Below are 17,938 nucleotides of genomic sequence, written 5' to 3'. Positions count from 1 at the left end.
CACTATAGCTTTCAGATCACTCTAAAAAACACCCTTAGCATTCTCTAAGCCCCAGATGCTGTTCCTAGCTCTCTGCTGCATGGTTTTTGCCTGGAAAAAAGTCGTGTTCTTGTCTCCCATTATGAGTCAGTACACCCTTGACTTTCTTATCCAGTCAATTCTTCCTTCAATTTTAATTCTTCCTCTTTGATTCTGTCGTGATCCAGATTCTGCAAGTCATTCCTGAGCTCCTTAATATCCTCGGTAAGTTGGTCAATGTTCCCCCTACTACTTGCTGCAGCACCCTTCCTTCGGTTGATCATCTCTTTACGACAAGAATAAAAAAAATTGAAATTAAATAATTAGAAGGATATAACTGCAATTTAATTAATTTATAAAGGGCATAGTTATAAAAAACAAAATTTATGGGGAGGCTGCTAAATACTTTTTATTTTAAAAGATAATCAAAAACCTTTATAGGTAAATTTATAGTTAGAAAATATTTAGAGGCCAAAGCACGTCTAGTTCCACCTCTGAGTTTATAAGAATTTGGATGTTATTAGTTGCATATGCAATTTTTTTGTTTTCTTTTTTATTTTAATTATAATTTTTAATTTTTAACACCTAAAACATTAAATTTTTTTATTAATATAATAAAATACTTCTTCCGTCCTAAAAAAAATTCATACTCAAAAAGTAATTAATATTATTACTATTTTTCGAAAATATGCCTATTGTTTTATAAAACTAAAATACTTTTATTTGGGTTGTTTTTATTTTAAAATGTAAAAAACGATAAAAACTATCATTTTCAAATATCGTTACATATGATAATATCTATACAAATTAATAAAAGAATACATTTAAAATTACTTATTAAACTAAAAGTTAAATAAATAAATTACAATTGAGGACGGATGGACCAAAAAGGGGAAAGGAACCATCTTTTTTTCAGAACGTAGAGCATCTCTTTAGGTAAACTAGAGAAAACAGGTTTCTCTTTTGCTCTCAAGAATAGATGACAATCAAGATTAACCAACAAAGACGTAGAATATAACACCACCATATTAGACAAAGCCAACAGATCTATCTACAATATCAATAACCAACAACATAGGAAAATGGGTTGTCATAAATTCAAGTACTCATTCGTCTAATTCCAAATAAGTAAAACTAACAAAAAGATTTAACATTTGTTGCAAAGATTCCATAATAAAGAAAGAACAATATGGAATCTCATATATTTTCTTGTAAAAAAATGAATTTGTCTCCCTTTTGTGTTGTTCAGAAATGTATGCATGTACACATTCTGTTTTTCTGTATCTTCTCTACTATCTCTCCTCAGTTTAAAACTGATGGCTAGCTGTTGTTGGCCTCAGGGTGATCTGAGTTGTTTTTGTACTTTCTCATGAGCTGGGTTAGCTCATTTTCAAACTCCTTTTCCAAGTTAAGCAACTCCTCACAACATCTCTTTATAAGTACAGCCTTCTTGTCTTCATGACTTTTTATCAGCTTCTCCCTCTCCATTTCCATCTCTTTATCCCCGAGGCTGACGTTACATACAATGTTCTCCGTCCTATTCGCACAGCAATTTCAAAACATTGCAATAAGCTCAAAAGTGTTATGGATTTTCCACTTTTTCAACATGATGAAAAGGCATACATTTCTTATCAGATAGAAAGGAGTTGCAACTATTATGAGAGATTGCAATGTAGCATAAGACTTTCCTTTTCAGCTATATATGCCAAACCTCCATCATTGCACAAACGAACCAATATCTCCATGAAGTATTAAACCTTAGACACTTATTATTGAAGGAGAGTGTTAGCTTAGCATGGGAAATAGGGGGAGGCAGTATTACTTGTGTGTCTCCTTTATGGCAGAGAGATTTGCATTTGGCTGCCCAACTTTCTCCTGATTTGCCTGTTGTAACTTCTCAAATTTACCTTGCTTTGCATCTAGAGCTTGATGAAAAAGTTTGATTTGATCCATGAAAAATTGTTCTTGTGAATTCATCTGAACGAGGACGGATGAACAAGAAATAAAACACTAAGAAATTAATCCGAGTGCAGAAGTATTAAGCAGAGAGAAAAGGAGAATTGGGCTTGTTCTTCCATCTTGCTGAAATTTTACTTGTGTCATTTGCATGATTAGATTACAATCTAAGGGGGGACATGGAAGAATTGGAAGACCCGGACATACCAATGAGACTATTAATAATAGATTAATATCATGATGTGTTGCATTAGTAATTCTGTAGAACACAGAAAATGGCCTATGAGGTATCTGAGATTTTTGAGAAATGCCTGCTATCCTAAACAGCATAAACAATTTCCTCAGATCAGAGAGGTGACGCAGGAACAAGAAGCTTGCGTGTTTTGAGCATGTTTTCTTCTTTCTTTATTTTCTTACTTTAATCCTTTTCAGAGACGAGTTCAAATTGTCTAAAAGCCTTTTAACTGTCAGATGTTAGCATGTAAGACTGATATCCATATAAACATATGCCATAGAAATGAATCCTCGCAGAGATTTAGTACCTAGAATTCGTGATAGTACACGGTTGGCACAGCTTCCTTGCATCTAACACATCAATTTAAAAAAAACAAAAAACAAATATACCAATGCCAAAGACTGTCTAAGAAGCTCTTGATAACAGAGTTCTCATGACAGGGGTACTTAACAATTGAAGTCACAATAAGATCACAAGTTTCATTAACTTTTGTTTGTTTACAAGAATGCAGGTGAATTATGAAACACATAACAACAATAGAAACAACTTGCAGTTCGAGAATATTACCTCTTCTTTGTTCTCTTCCAGCAGGAATCTATTTTGCTGTCTCATACTGCGGTTTTTTTCTGTAGTCTTGCGCAATTCCTCACTCAGCCAGATTACTGATTCAGCTAAAATTTGTAAATGCTTTTGTTCTTTAGCCATCTTGTCCTTACACTTCTCAAGCTGCTGATTATTCTCATTTATTTGCCCTATTTTTTTCTCAACCATCTCTTGGTATGACCTCATCTCAAATTTCAGCTTGGACCTCCCTAATAAATTATTCACGATAAAAGAAGTTACCAAAATCAATAAGGGAAGGGGGAAGCAGAGAAGCTAAGAGCAACTAAAATTTATTGCACTACCATTTTTTCCAAGAACTATTTATGAAAAGTCAGCTGGGAAAGCTTAGTATGCACATGCTTCACATATTGACATTCAATTTCCTTTTACTTTCTTTTCAATCATTTTATCAAACTAAACATTTCTGGAAATTACGTGATGATAGCAACGTGGCCTTAGCACATATGTTCAGACTCATCTTATGCTGAAAAGTATGGATTTATGGCACTATGCATCTCCCACATAGATCATAGAAGTGAACAACTTGCATAATTACACACACAGAGATGGGTATAGATATAGAGTACCTTGTGAGTGCTGGTTGAAAAATTCCAAATCTTCTTTTGAAGCCATGTATCCATAGAGTTGGCGCTTCCCGCCGGAACAGAAAGGAAATCTATTACTTTTCCAGGCTTCCCTGTCTCTTCCTTGCTCTTTGAAATGCTTATGCAGGCGAGCAGCCTCTAAATAACCTGCTGTGGAGTCATCAAAAATCAACATACTCATGCCCCTATGCCCTTGGGGACCATATGAATGCCGGGCCTTCAATGCAGCATATGGTTTGAAGTGGTCCAAAAGCTCCTGGTTACCCATTCCAATCCACTGCCAGAATCCAATTTAGTAGAAAACTATTAGCTGTATCAGACTTGTGAAATACTGTCAAATAAAGCAGTCATTGTTCATTCTACTTACATTTCTGTGAGATAACCTGCCTAGAACAAATAGAATCAATTTTTAGGAAACAGGAAAAAATGCATTACCTTGCCATTTTCCTTCTGCTCATGTCTTGTGTTCATGATGACAATCATTGGAGGCCAAATTATTTCATAATCTTTTACTCTCTCGTTTAGACCTTGCCATCTACCAAAGGCTACACCAACTGGTGCGACTGACATTCCCCTCTTCCGTGTCTCCTCATTCAAAAATTCAGCAAATACGCGATGGAGCTTTACCCTTCTTGTCTTTCTTGTCACGGCGTGATGCATTAGGGGCTCTAGTCCTCGGTACCAGTCAATGGCACCAGGACCCCCTTTGCAAGCAGGGCAATGCCACTTTCTTGCCGTTGAGTTCAACTCCTCAATATTCAATTTATTTAAATCATCAAAGAATGACTCGAACCAGTTCCTCCTCTTGCATCTCTGATTGCTGGTTTCACTTGTAACTAAATCTGAATTGTAATCAAGTAGATCATCATCATCACTGCTGCCAAACACAATTTGATCATCATCATCGTAGTCATCATTCTTGCAAGCAATGCTTTTCTTATCATGACCAGCACCACCAGCTGGGAATCTTGGAAGGTTTTCATCCTTCTCCTTTCTCGGCTCCCCAGTATTTAACGGAGTAGAGCCAACTTGAGAAGCAGCCACACTGCATCCCTGCTCAAGGTTTCTGTTCTGTGTAGAGGACAGTTCATGTCCACAGCTCGATAAATTTTTAGAATCAGCAGTTTGAGTTGTCCTGGAATTACCATTACACTGCATTCGCAGCTTATGCATCAAGTTAGGACATCCCCACACGCTAGCAGTAGAACTCCGCGTACCAATCTGTGAAGCTATCACATTGATGTTTGCTGCATCTATACTCAGTTGCTTAACATAGCTACCACCAGAACCTTTTCCGTACACAGTCCCCAGCAGAGGAAATGGATTAGGATCACTGTTATCATTCATTATGTGTGCCATTAAGTGCCTTTGATTTCTAGAAACTTTCTTTATCAAATACTGTCCTGGATACCATTTTCTCAAGAAAAAAAAATCAGTTCAATAATTTTTCTTTCAAACAAAACACCACTCACAACTCAGCGCCAAACGGAACCCATCTTTATCTCAACAATATCAAGCAGTTTTATTCAAAATCCACCCAGAATGAATTAGTTAAGAACCAAAAACTCTGCAAGTATTTTTAAATATTAAACAAGAACAAAAGAAAGCCATAGGACGCTAGCAATGACGTGGTGTTATTTCATATAGTTTATTCTACCGAACCAATTCTTTTTATATATATATGTATTAGAAAATAAGTATCAAGATTCAAGAAACAACCAAAAGAATAACTTTTCTTAAAAAGAAAAACAGTGACAATTTGTCTGACATTTTATGGGTGTTAACAATAGGCGAAAAAGTTACCTGACAAACAGATTATCTAAGTTATAAATCCATTGGTGCTTAAAAGAAACATTTTGTCATATAACTTGCAAACAAACATAAAACTGAACTGTTTCAACAATACGTAATAAATCTAAAAAAATAACAGCTTTTTCTTTGAAAGCATCAAGACTCTGTCATTAAATAAATAAATAAAATCAATAAATCAGAATTTTTTTTAAAAGAAAAAAACAGAAAAGAAAAAGGCACTACCCATCAACATATCCATTATACAATAAGCAAATAGCTAAAAAAGAAAAAGAAAAAAAGGAGTTTTTGATAATGGTTTTGCATGCAAAAGAAATGCAAAAAGACTACAAATAAGAAAGACGATGATGATAGTGATGATGATGATACCTATTGCTGTTGCGTTGATTTTAATGGGTATTAACTATCATATCAAAACACACACATCATCAGCAAATTTTAGCTCCGCCGCCGTTAAAATAAAAAAAATTATTTATTTTATTTTTATTTTGTTAATTTCTTTTTATCTTTGCTATTATATGGGCCGCAAGCGTTGTCCCTGTGGCACCATTCAGTTCACACGCCCAAAATTCTCTTGGTTAATTTCTAAAACGTCCCTGAGGTTTATGGTAAGGTTAGTTTTAGTACTGTTGTTTCAAAATTTACAATTTTATATTTTAGTCCTTACTTTATACAAGTATATAAAAAATTATCCTTATCCTGAATTTGATTATGTTTTAATCTATAAGTTAATCTACAATATGAAACTCCAAGCTCAAAAACCTTAATATAAAATTGCTATAACACTTGTAATTATATATATGGAAATGTTTTCAGTTCAGTTTAGGAAGAATTCAATGAACATAAAAAAAAAATAAGTATATAAAAAGTGGTAGGGTGCAACAAACAACCATTTTACTGATGCTTATAAATTGAATAAGTAATATATTTAGTTTATTAGAGTTATAACTTTCTTAACTAGAAGTAATTTTCTTGGTGTCTTAAAGTAACAAAAGATTTAAATCTCTAGATTTAATTAAATGGTAGATATATATTTCAACTTACGTCAGAAAAAATTTCAAATTCAAATTTTTTTCTTTTTTTTATATATTTAAAAAAAAAGCTTCAATCAAATTTCAGTATAAGATCTCTCTACAAATATATAGCAAGGATATTAAAAAACCGTCACTGAATAATCAAGAATTACTTCTATAGAGACATAACTTGTTGTCGTTAAATATTCTTAAGGTTCTCTCCCTCTTTATAGGAGTTAAAAGAGGATGTGTAAATTTGATATTTAAAAATAATATCTAAATCTAAAAATCATATGATAGTTAATTTAAGAATTAAATATGATGATGGAGTGCATCCTAAAGGAATTATTCATATAGTTCGTTTAAGAATTCAAAATGTTGTATGAGTTTTTAAATACACATGCATTTTGGACACAACTGAAAGCTACTGCTAATGTCAATATACATTGAAAAGAAGAAAAAAGTATCGTTATGGTCTGCTTGATTGTATTAGAACAATATAATATTATCATGCTCAAGAATATTCAAACAACAAGAAGAACATTCTAATGAATAATGTGGGCATTATTGAATAGCTTTTAGGGCATTTCTGTGGATTATATCCCATATAGGATGATAATAATAATAATAATAAAAATTTCAGAAACATTTCAAAATCTCAGTTATTAGATCTAACGACAGGTGGGTTATGAATAGGTGGAGTCTGTCCGGACGGAGGAACTTCTCCCTTAGGCAGCATCCCAAAGTTCCAATGCTTCAGCAATGATGTTGGGTCATGAATAGGAGGAGTTTGTCCCGATGGAGGGACAATTCCTTTTGGCAACATCCCAAAGTGTGGAGGGTCATGAATAGGTGGATTCTGTCCGGATGGAGGAACTTCTCCTTTAGGCAACACCCCAAAATTCCAATGCTTCAAAACTGATGTTGGGTCATGAGTAGGAGGAGTTTGTCTGAATGGAGGGACAATTCCTTTTGGCAATATTCCAAAGTGTGGGGGGTCATGAATAGGTGGAGCCTGTCCGGATGGAGGAACTTCTCCCTTGGGATACTCCCCAAAATTCACACGACTAAATGGTAGTTTTGGGGGTGGTGGAGAATGAATATGTGGGTCAGGCCCGGAGGGGGGAAGAGGACCTTTAGGTAGCATCCCAAAATTCAATCTAGCATCAGCAAGGGAACAGGCAAAAGCAAAAACCAACACTACCCAGAAACAATTCGCCCTGATTTCTGCCATTGTTTTTTTCCCTTGCCTTCTCACTTCCACTACAATGGTGCATCAGGAAATGCTTCCTATATCCCTTTATATAAGAATCGACGAGCATTGAAAGAAATTAATTGAAATCTGTATATGGTATTTATTTCTTGGCATTTTAATTCTGTGATTCTGTTCCATCTAAAATGGGAAATGAATAGCTTATTTCTTCCATATACTCCAGATTTATTGGATTTCCATTGCAATATGCTGTTTCATTCTATATTGGAAAAAAATCCAAGAATCCATTTTTCCTGTATTGAATATGCATTTACATATATGGATGCCTGCAATTTTTCTGGTTAGGTGGGGATCCAGTTATTCTCAGTCTGCTCAGTTTAGCCGCATATCACTCTTGCATCTTGTTATCTAAATTATGTACCCTTTAATTCTTGTTATCATTTTATCAATTGTGAGATATTAAATTAGTATAAGCTTTTTCTTTGTAGAAAGATTTAGAATTTTAAAAGTAAAAAGAAGACAATTTGTTGAATTTTTCAGTTTTAATGAAAAGAAAAAAAACTTAGGTATGCATTGATGGAAAGTAATCTAATGCGAATGAAAAAGAATCGCTTTTAAATACTTAAAAAACGCATCTTCTAGAAATTAAAATTAATTGTATTCCAATTTGAGCGATTCAGAAAAAGGTATTAAAAATTAACTAATTACTATAATTTATTTTTAATAAAAAATTTGAAATCTAAATAATTCTTTTTCCTTCCCTTTAATAATTACTTCCTATATGGTCAAACACAAAAATAAAATATCTTTATTATTTGACTCTTTTTAATTTCCTCTAAAATACATTCACCTCTCAGCCATCTTTGCCATGCATAACATAAAAGAATGGGAGAGAGTCATTTCTAATTCAAAAATTAATGATTAAAATATAATTTATTTTATTTATAAAAGGAGTATCAGCGCATCTCTTGAATAATTTCAAAAATATATTAGTTTCGAATGGCACAAAGTAAAAAAGAAATATTGCTATTTGCATCCAATACTTTTTTTCTTTTTTTTTGTGCAAATGCTATTTTGAAAATTAAAATCTCATACATTGAAAATTAAAACATTTTTAAGTAAACATGCTGATGTTCAGATGGCAAGAATCATGGTTGTGGTTAAACATGTTTATGGGCATGAATAGCACTGAATCCATCCCTTTTAAAATATCGTATATATATATATATATAATTATAAAATTTAATGTTGTAGTTTAACCTTTTGATATAAAGAGTTTTTTGTTTTTTTTTCTTTTGTGACATTTTTAGTATTATAAAAATTAAACTGTTAATAATTTTGTATTTAAATTTATTAACACCGTTAGTTCAATTTGTGTTGTAACTTTTATTTTTATTTTTTTACATTTTGGTGGCTGAACTATTTTTTTGTTCAATTAAGTATTTAAACCTATTAAAAATGTTCAATATAGTGTTTTTAGCCGATTTTACATATTAAAGTGCTTAAATTACTTATTTTGAACAGTAATTTGATTCAAATACGCTTTTTTAAAATAATATCATATTTTTTTTCTTTTTTTATCCATTTTCTAACACTATTTTTAAAAAAATTTGTTTATTTCTTGAGAAATTAAAAATAGTAAGAGAAATTTAATGCAATCAAACAAAAAAAAATTGAAAAGCAATTAAATGCTATTTTCTTTTTAATTTATTTTCTTACATTTACTAAAAAAGATAAAATATATTTTTTTACCCCAATACAATAGGAGGAGAGAAGAAAAAAAGCAATAAATTTTTTAAAAGATGATTTTTAAAAATATTTATTTAGTGTCAATTGTTTGTGATTCCATTACCATTACGTTGCTTACCAACTTAGCTTTCACTAAAGACTAATCATGTTAATTTTTACATAATTTAGAGAGAAAAAAATTGAAAAAGGAGACAATAATCTAACAATTTTTTTTTAATTTTAGTAAGCTACGATAAATTTTGGATAATCTGACAATTAGAAAACTTTATATTTCACCATCTATCCGACAAGACCAATTTTGCAGCAATTAGACTTTATTTAGAATTTAATTACTAAGACTATTAACGGTATTAATGAATTCAGGCTAAAATTACTAGTGATGTAATTCTCAAAATATTAAAATGTCACCAAAAAATCTAGAGAACTTCTTATGTCAAAAGATTAAATCATATAGTCAAATTTTATACTTTCTCCTATAATTTTTTTATTAAGTAAGCATTAGTTCAAATTCAAAAGAACAATTATTTTTTAATGGATTCAATCATGTTATACTTTAATTTAAAAAGTATGGTTTGAATAAGTAATATAAAAAAAACTATAATGATATATTAAAAATTATTTAAATAATTATATCAAATTAAATTTAAATTCAAAAAAATCAAACTCAACCAAAATAGTCTCAAATCTAACTTAGTAGGACAATCGAATAGGCGTAGTTGTGGTGCATTGGCCATATGAGCAGCTTTTCTACATGGAGGGACAAAAGCCTGAGACAACATATCCAAATGCCTAAATTGTGATTAATATAAGGAGTAATGTTTTTCCGTATTACAAATACTTACTCTTTAATATTTAAAAAAAAAATTATACTTTTTTTATTTTTTTATTTTATAAGTTATACTAAAAATCTCTTCCGTCCGAATTCTCATTAAACAATCGTTAATTAGATTTGATTTTATACTATTTACTTCTGATTTTTAATATAATATACTGATTGCCCTTTGTATTTATTTATAGTACTAAAATTTTTTTACATTTTAAAATTTAATATAATAAAAAATTAAATTGATAAAAATTATAATTGGATCTTTAAACTTTTTACTAAAGTTATAATTTTAGTGTAACAAAATTAATAAAAATAATATCTATTTTATTTTAATAATCTAAAGTTAAATTATATGAATTTTTAATATTTTAATAAATATAAGTACTTTTAAAATATTAAAATTTTACTACAATTCAATTATGCTAAAAATTAGAGTAAATAAAAGAATATTAGTTAATTATTTTTATACATAAACTAAAATTATTTTCTGTGTAGAAATTAGATAAGAGGTAACTAGTGTAATAAGTAAACTACAAGGAGTAATTTGTATATTATCAAAAATTAAGAGACAAATAGTATAAAATCAAACTTATTAATGATTATTTAACAAAAATTATGACAAAGAGATTTTTTAAAATTATAAAATAGAAAGCCAAGAAAATATATTTTTTAAATATTAAAAAGTAACTGATATAATATGAAAAAATACAGAATGCGAATAATAATTACCCCTTAATATTGTCACGACCCCATCTGTGGGCCCGTGACTGGCACTAGGGAATGGGTAGGCGTAAGGCCACCGAATCCCGTTGTAAGCCTGACACTCACTAACTCAATTAAGTCTCGTCTCATTTTACTGATACCACAATTATCTTAACAGTTAAATTTTTACATAATTAATTCGGTCTGCCAGAAGAATTAGGCTAGACCAGAAAATACAAAGCATTACAATTGATACATCTACTATTTATATTGCGAAGAATCTAAGAATTTATAAATTTACATACCAAATCAAATACATCACCGATGACGAAGGAGTCGGGTTACTAGATAAGAGTCGTGGGAAGACTAACAGTCACGGATCTGAAAAACAATGAAATTTAGACTGTCAGGTTCAAGAGTGAGTTAAAATCATATATCTAAAAACATTTGCATATACTTCGATCATACATTTATTTAATTTAAAATAAGCATTAAGTCATATAAAAACACACGTGTCACACCATGCTTAAATTAAATAAAATAATTTTCACACGCTACGGGACAGAGTACTCTAGTAGAACCCTAATCCCAACACAAACATCTCGATCAATCTCCATACTGACATCTCAACTAATCTCAACTCTAACATCCCGACTAATCTCATTCCAATAGGACTGGCGCCCAGAGAGCAAAGCTCGATCAAGGTCCTTAACTCTAGTCTGGTCATTTAATGTTCACTACCAGCCTTAGCTTTTCAGCTTTCTTATTCCAATAACACTGGCGCCCAGAGAGTGAAGCTTGACCAGGGACTTTACCTCCAGTCTGGTCATTTAGGTTTCTAAATAAGCCGGCGCTCAGAGAGCAATGCTTGACTAGGGACCTTTACTCTGGCAACCACACTCTACTAAGCCTAGAGAGCGATGCTTGACCAGGCAAATCCTAAACCTTCCTTTTTAATTTACCTATTTATCCTTTTTCATCACTCTCAGATTTATATCGGAACACTCATCAAACTCTTATGTTCTACTGTCGTCCCATCCCGAGTCAACATAAAATCAATAAAAATTGTAATGCAGAAAATGAAGCAAGCATAAACAGTACATAACCAATTAGTCAAAATATTAATCATTAAATCAGAGATATCATATAAAATATTTACATGATACGCGTAAGCAGATATATGACTTTAACTCATAGCTTTGGCGACCTCCTAGCTCTGCTCCGGTGCCTCGATTGGAGCGAGCCGAACAGACGGATTATCGAGACGCTTGATCGCTCGGTCGACTCGCTTTCAACCGCCGGAGTCCGATCGATGATCTGAACTCATCATCGGACTCGAAACGACGCACTGATGACGATCCCCACTTCTGATTTTCCGATCCGACCCTCGATCACCCGGAGAGATTTACAGACGATCTCGGCCGTCGATTTGCAAATGTAGTCCGATCGCCATAAAACTGGTGCCATTGCAAAGCTTGAGCTGAGGGGAGTCGGGATATGTCATCCGATCATCCATCCTCCACCGGAGCTTGCCGGAAAAGCCGGAAAACACGGCTGCCACCTACTTCGCCGCCCTCCTTCGGCCACCAAAGTCGACGCCGCCACCGCCGAAAGGGAAGCTCTACGAGGAGATCGCCATACAAGGAAGTTTCGGCTGCCTCCTTCCTCGCGCGTGTTGTCGCCTTGCCTTCGGCCACTTCTTGATCTTATTTGGACTCGTCGGCCATGACGCCATCGTCCGGCATAGCGTGCCCGGCAGTCGGCCGCCACCGGTTGGACGACGCAGCACTAGCTTCTTCCTCTTCTCCGGCCTTCCTTCTCTCTCCTCGATTCTTCTTTTCTTTTCTTCTTCTCCATATCGACATTTAGTCCCTGAACTATTCTTTCTTATCTTTTGGTCCCTCAACTTTTTAAATTACAATACTTTTACCCTGCATAATTTCCAAATAACCCCTAAACTTCTCTTTAACCTTTCAATTGAGCTCCTAAATATTTAATTTGGACCGAATTAGAATTATTGAAAATACATAATTACATATATACCCCTGGCCAACATATTTATTTACAAAAATATCAAACATACAAATTTCCATTAAAACCCTATAATAATAAAATTATACTTTTAATCCTCATCCCAAAATAAATTTTCAATTTAGTTCTAATACACAATTAAATTAAATAACCAATTTACTAAATATTTTTCAACTTAAAATTAAATACCACTAGCTAATTAAAATACCAATTTCCCCAAGAAATTTCTTTTATAAAAACATCTGTTACAAATTCTTTCAAAATTTCCAATATAATTTTAATTGAATAACCAAAATATAATTTATTTCTGAAATAACTTGCTTAATTAATTCCTTAAAAATCAAACTAATTGGATATGGAAAATAACTCATTTATTTCTCTAACATTAAAATTTTCATTACATCATTCCAAATTAAACCAAATAAAAATAAAGTAAAATTAATTTAAATCAAAACTCATTTATTAATTATTATTAATGAAATTATTATTAAAGAAAAGAAATTACGGGTATTACAAATATAATATTTAAAAGAACATGTCCAATATACTTTTTACATATGTCAATTTTTTTACTGAAAACAATATTCTATAAAATGAAAATTTAATTAAAAATTTATCTATAAAATAAAGAATTTATTTGACTGTCTATATTTAGAAATTTAGACTTTACTTTTTATTTAATTTCAATAAATATACTATAAATTCTTATATATTTTATTAATTATATTTGTAATTCTATTTTATCTGTTGACAAAAGTTAAAAAGAAATGAATAAAAATTAAAACTATTAATATTTATACAAAAAAAGTATAATACAGTAAAATTTAAATAGACTTAAATAAAACTTGAGACTCTTTATATTTAATTATTATTTAAGATATTCTTTTATTATACAAAAGATGCTATAATAAATTCTCTAACACTTACAACAAAAGGAGAATGGAAAAGAAAAATAATCTATTGGGAAGAAAAAATTTATTATTTAGTTGTATTTCAAATAATAATATATATAAAAATAAAAATAGAAAAAGGACAGATGATTGTTTAGTTATTGAATTAATTTGGTCGTTCATTAATTAAATTTATTAATAAATAGTATTAAAAAATTCATTAAATATAAATCTAATTCTAGAAATATAACTCTATTAACAACAATAAATATAAAATCAAATTTTTATTATATGAAAAGAAGATAATATTTTATGTATATTAGACTATTAAAAATTGTTAAAATTTAGTGTAACTCGACAATGTTGATTTTCATATTTTAACACAATAACAAGAACCAAGTGACTACTTCCCATCAGCTTAGTCATAGTAGAGTTATTGCTTGAATAATTTCGAGTTTATTTCCCGCCTCATAAATTAGTAAAAATTAATTTAAAATTTAATAACATTTATTTGATAATTATATTTTTGATAATAAATAACTTAACATATGCTATAATCATACCGTATTATTGGCAAAACACGTGAATAAAAACCAGACATTAATTGAAATAATTATTATGAAATTCATGATCGACCAATTTCGAATATGTATATGAACTTAGACTTATTTAATATTGTGTTTGACTGATATTCATAAAATTTATAAAATTTATTTATCGATTTAAAGTTTATGTGCTTTGAATAAAGTGAAAATTGGTTTAGAGTTTTACATATTCAAACTTATATAGAATTGATTATAGGTAAACGTTGAATATAAAATTGACTATAGCTAAACTAAATTCCACCAAAATAGATAGAATTTCAAAATGAATTCGATATTAGTTTGTTTATATATTTTATAATATTAAATTATCTTTTCAACTTTATCATTTTTATTTTATTTCTTTTTTTATGTATTTTTTTAAATGAAGTAAATATTTTAATGAATCTCAACCAAACCTAGTATAAGAGATATTTATTAAGTTTTTTTATTTAAATAGAGTTAATAATGGTACTTACTAAGTGGATACAAAATAAAGATATTTAATTATTTATTATAGAATTTATTTAGAATAAAAATAATTAATTGGATTAGAATAAAGAAAATAAAAAGATAGATAAAAAAGACCAAACTTTTAATTAGTTAATGTATAAATCAATGACAATGATGAAATAATGACAATTAAAAGAAAAAATAATAAATAAGAGAGAATGATAAATTTGACTTAATATTCTTACAAATCAATATTTTAATATATATATATATTGTGTGCGTAATAACTTAATTTATTTTTAACTTATTAAAGGCATTTTGGTAAATTAGTCACATTCGCATTGATTTCAAGGGTTTACGTAATTTCAACTAATTAAATATCAACATTTAAATAATTATTTCATTAATATTAATTTAACACTAATTTTGTAATTTGGAAAAGTAAACTTAAATTTAGTTAATTCAGCTTTACTTTCTTGCTTTTATGATTTTGTATTTGGATAATTAATTGTTTAGTAAATTATCTTTAAGGAAAATAAAAAAGAATAAGTTTAAATTTCATTTTCATGAGTTTTAAAGTAGGACAAAGAGTCAATTTGTCTATGAGTTTATGTTCAAAGTCAATTACATCCAATTTAAACTCTTTCAGCAAATAATCTATTAAACTTAAGTCAAAGGGTCAAACTACACCTAATCTAAACTTTTTCAATAAATAGCTCAATGAATTTGTATCTAATAGTCAAATATATCCAATTTAAATTTTTTAAAAAAAGTTAGCTTTTAATGGAATTATAAAGATTAAAAATGATATTTATTTTATTAATTTATTGATTCAATATCTAGTGATGCCTATACAAAAGCGTATTTGAAAATTTTTAAATTTTAGATTTAATTGACCCAAAAATGACAAGTATTAAATAAGTCAAATTTCAACTTTCTAAGAATTAAATAAGTCAAATTTTAACTTTAAAAAAATTAAATAAGTCAAATTTCAACTTTTTTAATAAATGGATCCATAACTTATCATTTTTGGATAAATTTAATTCAAATTTTAGAATTTATCGAATACACTCTTGTATAGTGCGTCACTATTGAATCAATAAATTAATGAAATAAATATTATTTTAAATTTTCAAAACTAAATTAAAATCTAAAAATCTAACATTATTTTACTTTTTTAAAATGAATGTATTTAACCCTTGATTACAAGTTCAGGGGCTATTTAGTGAAAACGTTTAAATTGAATGCAACTTTTAAATATAAGGTTAGGTGGCTATTTGCTAACAAAATTTAAATTGAATCTATTTGACTCTTAGACATAACTTCACGAGTAAAATTGACCCTTTGTCCTTTTAAAGTGTCAAGTTTTTTGGTTTTAAATAAATATTATAAAATTATTAGACCTCATTAATTATTTAGACACCTATTTAAAACCAAAATGAATTAAATTACTCATCAATCACAATTTTATCCAGAACTAATCTTAATTAAGGATTTAATAGAGGTCTTCAAAAGTACTTAAAACTTCAGTTTGGCCTTTGGACTTTTTATTTCTCTACTCATCAGTTTAATGATTTATATCAAAGGTTAATACTCACATGTGAACTGGAAAAAATAAATATTTTTGACATTCCATGATGGTCATTTATATCAAAGTTTAGTACTTAAATGTAAGTATAAGTATATTCTTATGTGTGTTGATCTAAAAAAAGGGTATATTTTATTTTATTGAGCTTAATTATTCTAAGTTTGATATTTAATTATATTTTTAATGTATTAGTATATTGATGGAAAATATTTACAGCTTTTTTTATTATTTATTTATTTATGTTTAAATTATAGAATTATTATTGAAAGTCTCTCGTCTAAGAACTTAAATTTTTAAGTGAGATACAAATAACAGTTTTATATTTTAAATAAAACAGTTTTTTGACATTATATTAAAGTAACTAAAATCAAGTTCTTCTCTACTCAATCAAGTTCACTAATTATTTTTTCATTGGTTAAATATTCCAGTTATAAATAAATTTGAAAAAAAAAAGAAAAGGAAGGAGAAAAACTTCATATTCCTTCTATCCTAAAAAAATAGTATCTTTTTTCTTGTTAATCTCTTAAATTATAATCCAATTTTTCATAATCATTACTTTAATAATAATTATTAAAAATATTTTTTATTAGTTAAAAATAAATATCGTCATATACAATTAATTTTTACTTTTTTTATATTTTGAGGTTATAAATTTTATAAAAAAACTTAATAAGAATATTATAAAGAAATAATGATTAAAACTAATGATATTAGAAAAATAAACCAATGCTTTTTAGTCTATGTGTAAATTAAAAACTGACTATCTTTATCGGATGGAAAATGCTAAACAATTCATCTATTTTTGTCCAAACTCTTAGCTACCACATGTGAGATATAATATTTTTACTAAATTATCTCTTAATATTTTGAAGTTAAGAAATAGTTTTGCAAAAGTATTATATATCACATCAGGTAAGTAAGAATTAAGATAAAAATAGATGGATTGTGTAGCATTGCTTCTAGGAGTAGCAATGGATAGGGTATTCGCCCATTTAACAACGATATCTCAATCTAAACTTGATTAATATATATACCTGAACCTGTCCCAAATCTTAACAAAAATATTTGTACACTACCCGAAACCGATAAAAGCTCGTTTAGTATATAGTTCTTAAATAAACTTTATGGATATTTAAGTGATTAATGGATACTCTACTCGTTAAATACCTATTTATAAAAATATTCAGATAATTAAATGGGTATCCATTTACGAACTCGTTTATAATAATAAAATTATAAAATTTATTAACAAAAATTAAAAAACCTAAACAATTGAATTTTAAATAAAATCTTGTAATTTTAATTTTTTAATTTTTTTATTTCATATACATAGTATATATATATCAAAATATTAAAAAGAAAATAATCTAGCACTTGAGATTTAACTCTACTTTTAAAAATGAGACATCTTGAATTTTACAACTCTTTTTTTTTTTTTACACTAGTTAAATTTTTTATTTTTATATTGAATATAAATAATTATTTTTTATTATAAAATCCATGATCCATTACAGCTCTAATCAAAAAGGAAAATAATCTAGTGGCTGGCTCCACTTTTTAAATAGAGTATCACTAATTATTACTTGAACCTATAATAATGTGATCTAATGCTATAACTTTATATAAAAATTATTGGATTTTTACACTAAATTTAGTTTCATTCAAT

The 17,938-nt window shown here is 28.9% G+C and overlaps 2 protein-coding genes across 3 annotated transcripts; both read right to left on the bottom strand.

Moving 5' to 3' along the window:
- Positions 1-1,093: 1,093 nt before the first annotated feature.
- LOC8288414 (protein SUPPRESSOR OF GENE SILENCING 3) lies at positions 1,094-5,705 on the bottom strand. 2 transcript variants are annotated; one of them, XM_002528568.4, is made up of 6 exons: positions 5,596-5,705; positions 3,853-4,820; positions 3,400-3,694; positions 2,777-3,021; positions 1,841-1,995; positions 1,094-1,555 (listed from the first exon to the last, which is right to left on the bottom strand). In XM_002528568.4, exons 2-6 carry the CDS (start codon positions 4,774-4,776, stop codon positions 1,339-1,341), a joined length of 1,836 nt encoding a protein of 611 aa, XP_002528614.3. In that variant the 5' UTR covers positions 4,777-4,820; positions 5,596-5,705; the 3' UTR covers positions 1,094-1,338. The 2 variants fall into 2 exon arrangements, with proteins under 2 accessions (XP_002528614.3, XP_048232098.1); XM_048376141.1 differs by lacking the exon at positions 5,596-5,705 and having other exon boundaries at positions 3,853-5,572.
- Positions 5,706-6,897: 1,192 nt separating this feature from the next.
- On the bottom strand, positions 6,898-7,473 carry LOC107262009 (basic proline-rich protein-like). The gene has a single exon (XM_015725023.2). The coding sequence runs from the start codon at positions 7,471-7,473 to the stop codon at positions 6,898-6,900; it is 576 nt and encodes a 191-aa protein (XP_015580509.2).
- Positions 7,474-17,938: the final 10,465 nt, after the last annotated feature.

This window comes from Ricinus communis, chromosome 6 (assembly GCF_019578655.1).
Source record: "Ricinus communis isolate WT05 ecotype wild-type chromosome 6, ASM1957865v1, whole genome shotgun sequence".
Taxonomy (NCBI): Eukaryota; Viridiplantae; Streptophyta; class Magnoliopsida; order Malpighiales; family Euphorbiaceae; genus Ricinus; species Ricinus communis.
Note: the sequence above shows the minus strand (reverse complement) of the source record. Positions and strands in the feature narration are given on the sequence as shown.

Coding starts and splice junctions, on each gene's coding strand:
- LOC8288414 (XM_002528568.4), bottom strand. CDS start 4,776: ATGGCACACATAATGAATGATAACAGTGATCCTAATCCATTTCCTCTG. Junction 3,695..3,852: donor AGCAGAAGGAAAATGGCAAG/GTAATGCATTTT, acceptor GGATTCTGGCAG/TGGATTGGAATGGGTAACCA. Junction 3,022..3,399: donor TTTCAACCAGCACTCACAAG/GTACTCTATATC, acceptor ATAATTTATTAG/GGAGGTCCAAGCTGAAATTT.
- LOC107262009 (XM_015725023.2), bottom strand. CDS start 7,473: ATGGCAGAAATCAGGGCGAATTGTTTCTGGGTAGTGTTGGTTTTTGCT.